The 14,334-nt window shown below is 44.5% G+C and overlaps 1 protein-coding gene across 1 annotated transcript in view; it reads left to right on the forward strand.

Annotated features, from left to right (window-relative positions):
• LOC137338985 (cyclic nucleotide-binding domain-containing protein 2-like) overlaps positions 1-14,334 on the forward strand; it is a 140,620-nt gene that overhangs the window by 109,826 nt on the left and 16,460 nt on the right. The window contains exons 17-18 of the mRNA XM_068001900.1: positions 1,247-1,333; positions 12,430-12,477. Of these exons, the coding sequence (XP_067858001.1) occupies positions 1,247-1,333; positions 12,430-12,477 (135 nt within the window). The remainder of the gene's footprint in view (positions 1-1,246; positions 1,334-12,429; positions 12,478-14,334) is intronic.

A 14,334-nucleotide genomic window follows, 5' to 3' on the forward strand; every position in this document is an offset into this window, starting at 1 on the left:
GGCACGGACTGCTTCATTATCTGAGGGGTTGCGAATGGAACTGAACACTGTGCAATCATCAGTGAACATCCCCACTTATGGTAGAGGGAAGATCATTGATGAAGCCGCTGAAGATGTTTGGGCCTTGGACACTGCCCTGAGGAACTCCTGCAGCAATGTCCTGGGCCTGAGATGATTGGCCTCCAACAACCACTACCATCTTCCTTTGTGCTAGGTATGACTCCAGCCACTGGAGAGTTTTCCCCCTGATTCCCATTGACTTCAATTTTACTAGGGCTCCTTGGTGCCACACTCAGTCAAATGCTGCCTTGATGTCAAGGGCAGTCACTCTCACCTCACCTCTGGAATTCAGCTCTTTTGTCCATGTTTGGACCAAGGCTGTAATGAGGTCTGGAGCCGAGTGTTCCTGGCGGAACCCAAACTGAGCATCGGTGAGCAGGTTATTGGTGAATAAATGTTGCTTGATAGCACTGTCGATGATACCTTCCATCGCTTTGCTGATGATTGAGAGTAGACTGATGGGGCGGTAATTGGCTGGATTGGATTTGTCCTGCTTTTTATGGACAGGACATGCCTGGGCAATTTTCCACATTGATGCCAGTGTCGTAGCTGTACTGGAACAATTTGGCTAGAGGCGCGGCTAGTTCTGGAGCACAAGTCTCCAGCACTACAGCTGGGATGTTGTTGGGGCCCATAGCCTTTGCTGTATCCAGTGCACTCAGCCGTTCCTTGATATCACGTGGAGTGAATCGAATTGTTGTACTTGCTTATATTTTCTGCTAAGTAAAAGCTAATTTCATTGGTTTTTTTTAAGGAAGCTATTCACTGGTGTTGAGATTGCCAAAGAAAGCAAGAAATAAACAACTTGCATTTATATAGCACCATTTACGAACTGAGGATGTCCCTAAGCGCTTCATAGCCAATGAAATGCTTGTGAAGTGTAGTCACTGCTGCAGGGAGATGCCCAGTCAATTTGTGCACAAAGGTCCCACAAACAATAATGAGATAAATGACTAATTAAGTTGTTTTCGTGATGTTGGTTGAGGGATAAATGTTGGCCAGGTCACTGGGAGAACTTCCCTGCTCTTCTTCAAATAGTGTAAAAAACACAAACTTGCAACAATTAAACCAAAATTCAGATAAATCTAGTCTTTTGGTTTTATTTTGCACATTGTTACTAAGAAATAGCAAACCCTACGTACCTTATACTAAAATAACATAAAAAACATGATCTGTTCTTCCAAAGGATCCGTCTAGGTCAATGATGAGACCGCCAGAATACCCTCGATCTACATTTGTGAAGATAGGTAGCTTGGAACAAGGAGGCATTTTCGTAAGTTTTAATTATATAGGCCTGGAAGGGCTGACTTTTCAGCTTGCATTATCTATCTATCAATGTCTATAAATGGTTATATATTAAGGAAATAATTTGTTCAGCTTCTCTCTTCCCTACGTGGTCACCTCTGGTATGACCCAAGGTTCCATCTTTGGCCCCATCCTCTTCTGCATTTTCGTGTTGCCCTTTGGTGAAATCATGGGCTCGATTTTCAAATCGAAGTGCAGGTGCGTTGCAGGCGGGGGGTGGAGGGGGGGTGGCTAGGAAAATTGGGAAGATCCCGAGTGGGTAAGGAAGCCGGCTCCAACCCGCCGACTTCCACGACTCACACAGACGCATCTGTGTGCATGTGCGCTTCTGGAATGCGGAAGTCGCACTGGCAATTAAAGCCAGCGGGCTGATATTTAAAGCACTTATTAACGTCGCTGAACTTGTTGAAGTTGTTAATTTTATGGTGATTGAGGCAGGGGAGCGATTTTCATTCAGCCTCAGCATGTTTCCCGTGCTGTGGGAAACACTCCATGTTGTAGGAAACATGGACGACCTCGACCAGACGGAGAGGGCAATGGGATTCCACTCTGTGGCTGGCTTCCCACGGGTACAGGGTGCAATCGGTTGCATCCATATAGCAATCCGAGCATCTCCACACGAGCCAGGACTGTTCATCAACAGAACGGTATCACTCCATCAACACTCAGTGTTTCAGGCAGCGGCTAGTTGGACATTGAAATACCTGTTTGACAGATGGGGATAAAAGGTAAGTTATTGCAGCAGGGCACTCAGTTCTCTCAGACAAACTATTGGCTGGGAGATCTTTGTGTTTAGACTGAAAATTCTTGGTTTCCACTCAGAATTCTTCTGTTTATGCATATTTACCAACTTTTCGGACGCCCTCAAACTGACACCATCAGGATGGGGGGGCACGATGGCTGCATTCACCACCACATCCGAGGACGAGGACCATCACCATCCTCACCAGGCACAGCATGCATCTCCACCACGTGGAGCTTCACAACACAGTGCTGCGCCACAGGGAACTGCACAAGAGCACAGAGGGCAACAACATTGAGGGAGCGACATTGCTGGAGGCACTACCCTTGTCAGAGGGTCTACAGACCGAGGCTCAGCTTCCTGGTCCTCTCTGAGAAGCAGTGCATACGGAGGCTGAGAGTGAGTCGCCAGGTGGTCGCAGGCATCTGCAGCCTCCTTCATGCTGAGCTGCTCCCGGCTGGGCCTGGTGGCATCTAATTTCCCGTCACTGTTAAAGTCACCACTGCCCTCAACTTCTTCACCTCCGGATCATTCCAGGGTGCCACCGGTGATATTGTCGGGGTCTCTCAGTCATCTGCACACAAGTGCAAAAGGCCAGTCACCACCAACTTGTTTCGCAGGGCCTCGCAATACATCATCTTCCCCATGGACGACCTCGACCAGACGGAGAGGGCAATGGGATTCCACTCTGTGGCTGGCTTCCCACGGGTACAAGGTGCAATCGATTGCACCCATATAGCAATCCGAGCATCTCCACACGAGCCAGGACTGTTCATCAACAGAAGGGGTATCACTCCATCAACACTCAGCTCGTTTGTGACCACCGCAAAAGATTCCTTCATGTGTACGCCAGATTCCCTGGTAGCTGCCATGATTCCTTCATTCTGAGGGACTCCAACAACCCGGGCCTCTTCCATGCACTGAACAGTCTTAACGGCTGACTCTGCGGGTACAAGGGAAACACCCTGCACACGTGGCTCATGACACCTCTGACGGACCCCATCAGCGAGCAACAGCATCGATACAATGACAGCCACATCACCATCAGGTCTCTAATTGAACATGCGAAAGGGTTGCTCAAGATGCGATTTCGGTGCCTCGATCGTTCTGGGGGAGCATTTCAATACGCATCAGCGAGAGTGGGTCACGTTATAGTAGTGTGTTGTGTCTTGCACAACATGGCGCAACAGAGAGAGGTACCGGTTGAAGAGGCCCCATGCCCTCATCCACCATCCACATCTCCCATCCACATTGAGGAGGAGCAGGAGAAGCAGCAGCAGCAGCAGGAGGAGGAGGATGACAAACCCATCGGCAGATCAACGGCTCACCTGGCTGCTTGTGAGGCCAGGGAGTCACTCATATGTGAACGGTTCTTGTGAGATCAGAAAGTGAGAAGAATCTAGTCCTCACACCACTTGGAAAGAGTAGCATCAACACCAGTGCGCCCCCCCCCATCCCGGAACAAAACAGTCCTGCAACTACACATACACCCACTGTAAAGTGACCCATTGGGTGGCATCAAGTGTCGCCATTCATGGCGAAGCACATGAAAAGGCCCTATCACAAAAGCCAGTCCAGGCATGGCAGTAGTAGTGAGAATGATAACATTCAATGTGATTTTAACAAAAACCAAATATAAATGAAAAACATGACAGTCTGTCAGACACCCTTGTGCACACCCTTCGTGATCACAAATCCTTCGCCTTTCTCTTCCTACTACTTCTACGTGGTGCATCCCCTGTGGCTGCAGCAGAGGTAGTGGCCGGTTGCTCATGTCCATGGCCAGACTGCTTAGATGCTTTGGGCCTACGCCCTCTGGGTTTTGGAGGCTGCGATGGCCCCTCCAAAGACTGCTCCATCTGCACCTGTACAGGGGCAGACTCGGCCACCTGGAGAGGAGGCACCATTGCAGGTACTGGTTGAGAGGGGGGCAACAGGTGAGACGTGGGAGCGCTTTGAGTGGCGTCCCCACTTCCACGTCCCCTTTCGCCATCATCCCTTACCTGGGCCAGGCCCACATCACTCCTACCACTCTGCTGGACAGTAGTTTGGAGGACATGTGTGATGACTTGTAAGGCCAGTGCTAGTGTATCTGTCTGCCTGTCTAAGGCGGCAGAATGTTGTTCACCCTGAGTCCAAAGGGCCGTTGACAGGGCCTGGAAGGATTCATTTGTGAGCCGTGCTTGAAGCTTAACGGTGGCTAGCCTTCTCTCCGTCGCAGACATTCCCGCACTTACTTGCAACACTATCTCAGAGATGCCCCCACACCCCTGCGACACTATCTCAGAGATAGTGTCAAGGGGTATGGGGAGAGGAGCGGGAATATTGTATTGAGATAGAGGATCAGCCATGTTCATATTGAATGGCGGTGCAGGCCCGAAGGGCCGAATGGCCTACTCCTGCTCCTATTTTCTATGTTTCTATGTTTCTATTCCCTCACGTACCTGTGACACTATCTCAGAGATTCCCTCCCGTACCTGTGCTACAGTTCCTCTAATGCAGGAATTGGACTCCTCCATCCTCTGCGCTATTGTGGAGAGTGTGTGTGTCACCTGTTCCAATACCTCGCAAATGTGCTGCTGTCCCTCGATCATTCTCCTTTTAAAGAATGGTCCCTGGGGTTCAGCATCTGTGTCCAGCTGAGCAGAGCCTGGAGAGCCTGCCACCAGTGTCTACTCACGCTCACTTGTGAGTGGTGACTCACCAGGTGCCAACCCAACTAACTGACTAGAACCCACCAAGGTGGATGCCTTGCTAAGATGTGACTGTTCGCCCTCAGAGGCCGGGAGCTCCTCTGAGGAATCGTCCTCTGCCGTAACTGCAGTCGTTGAAGGGCCTGTACGAGAATAGAAGGCAATATTAAGCATCATCACAGATGTGTCATGTTGCGATGAGCATACTGAGGTGTTCAATATGCCAATCATTGTTAACATCAGTTCATGTTGTGTGTGATGAATGTTAAAGTTGTGTCACCAGACGTTTGTGGGTCTCAGTGTCCCCAACGGACAGGCACTCGAGGGTGCGGTTGATCTGCAGGGCTTCCTTCTCCGCGTCTGTGAGGACCACCATTTGTAGTGGCCCTCCTCCAGTCCTCACCCTCTCCCGTGCATTTTGCGCTCCCTTCTCCTAGAAGGGGAGAAAGTACAGACGTGTGAGTGAGTGATGGTGAAGTGGTCAGTCGATGAATGCATTTGGGTGAGGCTGAGGGTGAAAGAGATGCATCAGAGGGTGAGTACCAGACAGAGACATCACATTCATCCAATGTGATGTCTCTGTCTGGTACTCACCCTCTATTAGGGTGAGTGGTAGTGGTGGGGTCACAAATGGGGAGGTGAGGAAGTGCTCGGGAACTGCAGGTAAGTTGAGGATGAGCCTTAAGTGAGTGTGAGAAGTGATGTGATGGAGTAGTCTTGGCAGTGCAGAATGAGTTGGGGGGTGGGGGGGATGATGTGGAACACGGAATGTAGGAGAATCAGTAAGTGTACTCATTTTTGCTGACCTAGTTAGGTCATTGAAACGCTTCCTGTACTGGACCCAAGTGTGGGAGATGTTGCTGCTGCTGGTGACCTCCTCTGCCACCTTGAGCCAGGCCTTCAGGATAGGAGAGGCAGGGCACTTCCTCCTATTGGCTGGGTAAAATAGTTCCCTCCTCCTCCTCACCCCGGCCAGTAGCACCTGAAGTGAGGCATCACTGAATCTTGGAGCAGCCTTGCCCCTGTGCTGCTCCATTGGGTCGTTTTGGTCTTTACTTCAGCAAAAGCCATTGGAGCAATGGCCCTTTAAATAGAGACCTGTCATGCGGGTGCACAGTCCGCCCACTGTGCAGCTTTTGGACGGCAAACCTAGAAGCCACATAAAGGGCCACCAATTAACTTGCGATCGTGTGGGGAACGGTAGGATTTTAGTATCTGGGCTTGCTGCATGCCCATTGACCCCCCCCTCACCCCGTTGCCAGCCTGCCGCCATTTGAAAATCGAGCCCAATGTGTAAGCATGGGGCCAGTTTTCGTACGTATGCTGCTGACACCCAGCTTTACCTCTGCACTACTCTGAAACACCTTGGTGTTGACAGAATACTTTGCCCCAAATTTCCTCAGGGGTTCTACCAGACTCCCGATTTAACTCCAGCTGCAGTCCAATGAAACCTAACAAAAAATGGTAGGGCCGTGTTGTGTCAGATCCCTGCTGATTCTCAGATTTCCTGGTTGGCCTTGTAATTATTTTACACTTATCTGTATTAAGCTTCATTTGTGACATATTGGTCACATATTGTGACATAAAAATCCAAATCCTTTTGAATTTCTCATTGTTTGCACTGCTTTGATATAATTTGCAAAGACAGAGATTTTGCTTACAATACCATTGTATAAGTTTATATATTACTCCTCTTATTTCAAAGTGGTCTATTTCAAATTATCAGATCATTTTTTTAGCATTAAGTTCCTGCTTTACTGTACTATTTAGTGCTTGATTCAAATTGGGTAAAAAAAAAATTAGTGTATAAAATGACTTTGAATTATTAGGAATAGACAAAATTACAAAAATAGTAGAGACCCCAAAACTGACCCTATACGCTGGCTTGTAACTCCATAATAACCTTGCAATGCTAATTATAATGCACGTTCTATCTATCAGCCTGCCGAGAACTACAGTACTTTGGCGCTGAACACAGTTCATTTTGGATTACAGTCAAAGCTAGTATTTCAATTCAGGTCCTTGGCTGGAAGTGAAATATATTACAGCTGAAGTAATGAGATTATTTATTTTTGTTAAGTTTATTTGAGTCACTGAGCTATTACAAAGTCATATCACCTCTGAAAATCATCAATACTTACGCTTTTGATGTAGCAATGGTATTGGAAAGGGGTTTAGCTTCATTAATTTTCATTAAATCGTCCACTCACAAGGTCATGGGCCAGAATGTACTGTAGCCAGCAAACGAGCGGTGCCTGCCGTTTGTTAGACTTGCCCTTGCCCGTTTAATTTCCATGAGCTTTTGCAGGGCATGTTGCTGTAAATGGGAAATGGAAATGACATGGTGCCCTCTACAGGGCATCCAGGACCTGTATGAACAGGGCAAGCAACTGGGTATCTCCTTAACCAATCAGATTGAAGAATTGTTAATGAACAGCGCAATCTGAACCAGGAAGTGTAAGTTGGAATAGTGAATTCAATGTCAAATCAGGTACAGATAATGAAATAAAGAGAGGGAAAGAAAGATTGGATTAAGAGAGAGAGAGAAAAAAGAGATAGAAAGAAAAAGGTAGAAAAATAATTTAAATTTAAAAAAAAATCTCCAACAGCAATTAAAAGCTGAAGGAATGGGACTCCACACTTGTCATAGTTAATTTTCAGTGCCAGAGAGGTTGTTTGGCCATAATTATGACTTAACACGCATTTACAAAGGGTATTTAGACTGAAATGGACACGCCCTAACTTTTTGGGGCGAGCTTAGTTTGTATCTACCATGCAAGTACAGGAACTTCGCGCCGTTCAATGTATTTGAATGGTGAGTCAGACAGCGAGATGCCGTTTTTGGGAAGCTAACAGCGGAGCGGCGCATCTCAGACAGCAACTTCCAGATTTTCACATTTAACCTCACATCTGCTCTCACCTGAAGTTGCTGTGTGATTTGCGCATAGATAACGGTGAGTGTCGTTAGCCTCGCCATTATTCTGTCAGTAAATTTTGGCCCAATATGTTCTAATAAATTTATATTGGCCCAGAATTTGCTGGAGTGGGGCATCTGCAGCATACCCCATTTGTTACATTTTTTTCCTCGCCCTTCAGCTCGAAAAATTTTTGCGCTGCAAATTGCTGGAAGTGCAAGCTGATATTGGGGTATCTGAGACTTGGTGAACAACTGGACCAACAGTCTATCTCCTTTACCATTGATAGTTAAGAATAGAGAAAGAAACAGAGGAACGACAGGGAAGGAAATTGGGTGAATTAGATCCAAATTAGGTACAGAAAGAGAAATAAAAAAAGGGAAAGAAAGGTTGGATTAACAGAGAAAGATAAAAGAGACAGAAAACAAATGTAAGAAAATAAATTAAAAATTAAAAATTTTAAAAATCTCTAAAGAACAATTTACTACCTGCAGGAGTGCGACTCCACAGTTTTAATTGTTCCCTTTCTGGGCCAGAGAGATTGAGTGGCGTTGCAGGAACATAAATCTCGTAATTGAAAGATTCCTTACATTGTTAAGTACCAGCCCTAACTTTCTGCGGCGAGTTTAATTCGTTTTAATAGCGCAAATGCAACAGTTTCTTGACACTCATGGGGAGATTGAGGGCGAGCTGCCATGTTCACGAGGCTAACGATGGAGCAACGCAAATCATGCAGCAATTTGTGCCAATTCGAAACTCACTGGGCATCTCCTCCTCACCACAAATTGCTGGGTTATTTACACACTAATAACGGCATGCGTATTAAGTGTGCTGTTATTTTCCCAGCAAACTCTGGAACATTGATTCCCTGTTTCAAATCAGCAATTCATTTAGTTTTTCAGCATTGCTACTTCATTGGTTTTCAATGTTATGCTCATAGCTCATGGATCTTACATTTTCCGTATGCAAAACATTTATATTCAGCTTTCAGTTTATGTGCATTGTATATTATTTAATCCTCCATTTCTTCAGAGGGACATCAAAATGAATTTATATTCAGGTCCAACTTCATATTGGATTATTTAAATACATATTGCTGTATGTATCAGAGGTTTATACAACTCATTACATTTATTCAAACAAAATGTTTTCATTTTGAATGCATCACATTAGTAGATGGGAGATGTCCTTATGAATCATGCAGTAGGCAGGAGCTTGTTATTTTGAACAGTGTTCAATGAAAAGATTGGGCCAGAATTTACTGTAGCTGGAGAAAGACCGGTGCCTGCTGTTAGTTAGACTTGCCCTTATCTATTTAATTTCCATGAGCTTTTGCACGGCAAGTTGCTGTAAGTGGGAGATGGAAACAACGCGGCGCCCTCTACAGAGCATCTGGGACCAGTGTGAACAGGGCAAGCAATTGTGTATCGCCTTAACCAATCAGATTGAAAAATTGTAAATGAACAGCGCAGAGTCTGAACCAGGAAGTGTAAGTTAGAATAGTGAATTCATAGTTTTACGTAGAATGTTCAGCACAGAAATAAGCCGTTGGGCCCAACAGGTCCATGCTGGTGTTTATGCTCCACATGAGCCTCCTCTCACCATTCTTCATCTAACCCCATCAACATATCCTTCTATTTCTTTCTCCCTCATTTGTTTATCTAGCTTCCCCTTAAATGCATCTATGCTAGTCACCTCAACTACTCCTTGTGGTAGCGAGTTTCACATTCTAACCTCTCTCTGGGTAAAGAAGGTTCTCCTCAATTCCCCATTGGATTTATTAGTGACTATCTTATATTTATGGCCCCTAGTTCTGGTCTCCCCTGCAAGTGGAAACATTTCTATGTCTACCCTATCAAACCCTTTCATAATCTTAAAGACCTCTATCAGGTCACCCTTCAATCTTCCCTTTTCTAGAGAAAAAAGCCCCGGCCTGCTTACTCTTTCATGATAGGTATAACCTTTCAGTTTTGGTATCATCCTAGTAAATCTTTTTTGCACCTTCTCCAGTGCCTCTATATCCTTTTTATAATATGGAGACCAGAACTGTTCACAGTACTCCAAGTGTGGTCTAACCAAGGTTCTATACAAGTTTAACATAACTTCCCCGCTTTTTAATTCTATCTCTCTAGAAATGAACCCCAGTGCCATGTTTGCTTTTTTGTGGCCTTATTAATCTGCGTCGCTACTTTTAGTGATTTGTGTATCTGTACCCCGAGATCCCTCTGCTCCTCTACCCAATTTAGACTCTTATTTTCCAAGGAGTACACGGCCTCCTTATTCTTCCTACCAAAATGTACCACCTCACACTTATCTATCTTGAAATTCATTTGCCAATTACATGCCCATTCTGCAAGTTTATTAATGTCTTCCTGTATTTTGTCGCAGTTCTTCTCAGCATTAACTATACCCCCCAATTTGACATCGTTCGCAAATTTTGAAATAGTAATTCCGATTCCCGAGTCCAAATCGTTTATGTAAATGGTGAACAACTGCGATCCCAGCACCGATCCTTGTGGAACACCTCTTCTGACTTTTTGCCAGTCTGAGTAACTACCCTTAACCCTACTCTCTTCTGTTTTCTGTTTTGTAGCCAGCTTGCTATCCATTCTGCTACTTGTCCCCTGACTCCACATGCTCTGACCTTAGTCATGAGTCTACAATGCGGTACCTTATTGAAGACCTTTTGAAAATCCAAATATACTATATCTACTGCATTTCTGTTCCTTCATCAAAGAATTCAATAAGGTTGGTCAAGCATCACCTTCCCTTTTGAAATCCATGCTGACTATTCTTTATTTTTTTATCCTTACTCAAAGATGTTTTTCTAATACATCTTTGAGTAAAGATAGACCGTGAAATTCTGTGGAGGCTCTCCTGGGTTTCTCACTGTAACTCTGGCAGGAGACCAGTGGAACCTTCAGGGAAACGATGGAGAGCCAGTGAATCCCAGGTCATGTGTTAGCTGCACTGTTTCTCTGGGCGTTCCACTGTTTCTCTGGGCGTTCCACCAGTCTCCTGCCAGAATTACAGTGGGAAACTGAGAGAACCCTTGTGGAATTTCAGAGCTGTGATTATTCAATGAGTTTTTCCTACAAGAGCTTCCAAGGTACGCACTCATTTTAATATAATTTGAAATACTAATGCCACCCTGTACATCATATGAGGAGCAATATTTCTGCTTAAGCCTTAGTAACGTATAACTTTGCACAAGATCTTATGCATTGTTGAAAAAAGTGGAATCCTTCCCGTCCATTATAACAGGGTCATTACAGCATATTAGTGTGGTCGTGAGGAAGTTAATGCTTTGAGAATACTGAAAAACTGTGCAGCTTTGTTGCTTTTAATTGTGATCAGTAGTTTGAATATATTGTTGGATTGAGTTGAATCATTCAGAAAACTTACACTGCATCCTGGGTTAAAGTTAAGTTCGAGATTATTCACAAGCATTTGTTGAAAATTGGTTTATACTTTAATATAATAAACTTTTGGTAATGACAGTATAGCACCATTGCTGTGTCTTCTCTAGTGTGGCTCTATAACTGGTGCAAGGACAAGTTGCTATTGGAAAATGTTAAAAGGCACACTTTCCATGAAAAAGTATCTGGCAAAGCATTTTCATTTATTTAAAAATGCACAATGCAATTTTGTAAATTGCTTTAAAATGGATCACCATGTCATTCTTATGTGATGCCATGGTCACTGGCGCTTTTTGACCCCAAACAAAAAATAATTGTTAAACGCTTTTTCATGAAGACAATCCTCCTGTAAGATGTTGCCAATGGTACATTAGCAGGGATTTCACTATCCTTGCTACCTCTTGCTAATGGGAAGAGAAGGATAAAAATTTGATTCACAGTTTTTGTGTAATTGTAGTGTTGCTAAGAGAAAAAGAACTTACATTTATATAGCACCATCAGAAGATCCCAAAGCAGTTCACTGCCAATGGATTACTTTAGAAGTGTAGTCACTCTTTTATATAGACAAACATGGCAGTCAGTTTGGACATGGCAAACTCTGACAAACAGCACCGAGATTAGTGACCAGTTGATCTGTTTTGGTGGTGTTGGTTTAGGGATGAATGGTGGCCAGGACACCAGGAGAACTCCCTGCCCTTCTTCAAAAAAGTGGCATGGGATTCCTGAACATCCACTTGAACAGGCAGATAAGTCCGAGGTTTAACATCTCTTCCAAAGCACAGCACCTCCAACAATGCAGCACCCGCTCAGTACTGTTACGTACTCAGTTTGTACAGTGGGGCTTAACACAAAACTTGCTCAATCAAAGGCAAGAGTGCTTCACTGAGCCAAGCTACACTGAGTAACAGCAGCAACATAGGAACAGGGATGGGCCATTCAGCCCTCGAGTCTGTTCTGCCATTCAGTTAGATAGTTGCTGATCTATACCTCAACTCCATTTACATGCCTGTGCTCCATATCCCTTGACACCCTTAACTAACAAAAATCTGTCGATCTCAATCTTGAAAATTTCAATTGACCCAGCATCCACAGCCTTTTGAGGGAAAGAATTCCAGATTTCGGTAGTTGCTTGTCATCTTGTGTGAGTGGAGAATCATCTTGTTTTTTGCTTTCCAGTATAAATGTATGATGTCTTGGTACTGTGTTAAAAGCCAAGTGAAAAACAACATTTATAATTGCAGTTTTCTTAATTTTACTTTTCATTGTTTTCATTTCATTGATTGCTTGTTTTACAGGGGCTGACAGAAATCCCAGGCAGTACTTGTAACTTGCGGTTAAGTCTGGTAAGAACAGTAGTTAATATTGCGAGTAAAAACTTGGACTAATGCAATATGTTAAGCAAAATCCCCAAGATACTATGTCCTCATAGATACTGCTAAGTCCTTGGCATGGTTTCTTTACTAGCCCATTCTTCCTTGCCTAATTTATATAATCTCTCTTGTGATCTTAATCTCTTACTCCCATTCCTTTGGTTTCTTAGCATTTTGTCCAATTTTGCTTTTCCTCCCTTCTGCTTCTCTATCGCTGCTTAAGGTGTTAAAAGGGCTAATCCAGCTGGAGGGCTTGTAGTTAAATGCAGCTCTGTGATACGGCCATCTGATCATGAGGGACATGAACCCAGTAGAAGTCCAACCGGGCCACTCTTGGTGATGGACAATGAAGTCCCCCATCCAGAGTACATTTTGTGCCCTTGCTACTCTCCATGCTTCCTCCAAGTGGTGTTCAACATGGAGGAGTACTGATCCATCAGCAGAGGGTGGGTGGTAGGTGGTAATCAGCAAGAGGTTTCCTTACAGTTAGAAATGGAGGAAATTATAATGGGGAACAAAGAAATGGCAGAACAATTAAACACATACTTTGGTTCTGTCTTCACAAAGGAGGACACAAATAACCTTGCGGAAATGTTAGGGAACCAAGGGTCTAGTGAGAGGGAGGAACTGAAGGAAATCAGTATTGGTAAAAAAATAGTGCTAGGGAAATTAATGGGGCTAAAGGCTGACAAATCCCAAGGGCCTGATAATCTACATCCCAGAGTAATAAAGGAAGTGGCCCTGGAAATAGTGGATGCATTGGTGGTCATCTTCCAAAATTCTATAGACTCTGGAACAGTTCCTACAGATTGGAGGGTGGCAAATGTAACCCCACTATTTAAAAAAGGAGGGAGAAAAAATACAGGGAATTACAGACCAGTTAGCCTAACATCAGTAGTGGGGAAAATGCTAGAGTCTATTATAAAAGATGTGATAACAGAACACTTGGAAGGCATTAACAGGATTGGACAAAGTCAGCATGGGTTTATGAAAGGGAAATCATGCTTAACAAATCTACTGGAGTTTTTTGAGGATGTAACTAGTAGAATAGATCGGGGAGAACCAGTGGATGTGGTACACTTGGATTTTCAGAAGGCTTTTGATAAGGTCCCACATAAAAGGTTAGTGTGCAAAATTAAAGCACATGGGATTGGGGGGAAATATACTGGCACGGGTTGAGAATTGGTTGACAGACAGGAAACAGAGAGTAGGAATAAACGGGTCTTTTTCCCGTTGACAGGCAGTGACTGGTGGGGTACCGCAGGGATCAGTGCTTGGGCCCCAGCTATTCACAATATATATCAATGATTTGGATGAGGGAACTGAATGTAACATTTCCAAGTTTGCAGACGACACAAAGCTGGGGTGGAATGTGAGCTGTGAGGAGGATGCAAAGAGGCTCCAATGTGATTTAGACAAGTTGGGTGAGTGGGCAAGAACATGGCAGATGCAGTATAACGTGGATATATGTGAGGTTATCCACTTTGGTTGTAAAAACAGAAAGACAGATTGGGAAAAGGGGAGGTGCAACGAGACCTGGGTGTCATTGTACACCAGTCGTTGAAAGCAAGCATTCAGGTGCAGCAAGCAGTTAGGAAGGTGAATGGTATGTTGGCCTTCATTGCAAGAGGATTTGAGTACAGGAGCAGGGATGTCTTACTGCAGTTATACAGGACCTTGGTGAGACCACATCTGGAGTATTGTGTGCAGTTTTGGTCTCCTTATCTGAGGAAGGATGTCCTTGCCATGGAGGGAGTGCAACGAAGGTTTACCAGACTGATTCCTGGGATGGCAGGACTGACGGATGAGGAGGGATTGGTTCGACTAGGC

This window comes from Heptranchias perlo, chromosome 1, assembly GCF_035084215.1.
Source record: "Heptranchias perlo isolate sHepPer1 chromosome 1, sHepPer1.hap1, whole genome shotgun sequence".
Taxonomy (NCBI): domain Eukaryota; kingdom Metazoa; phylum Chordata; class Chondrichthyes; order Hexanchiformes; family Hexanchidae; genus Heptranchias; species Heptranchias perlo.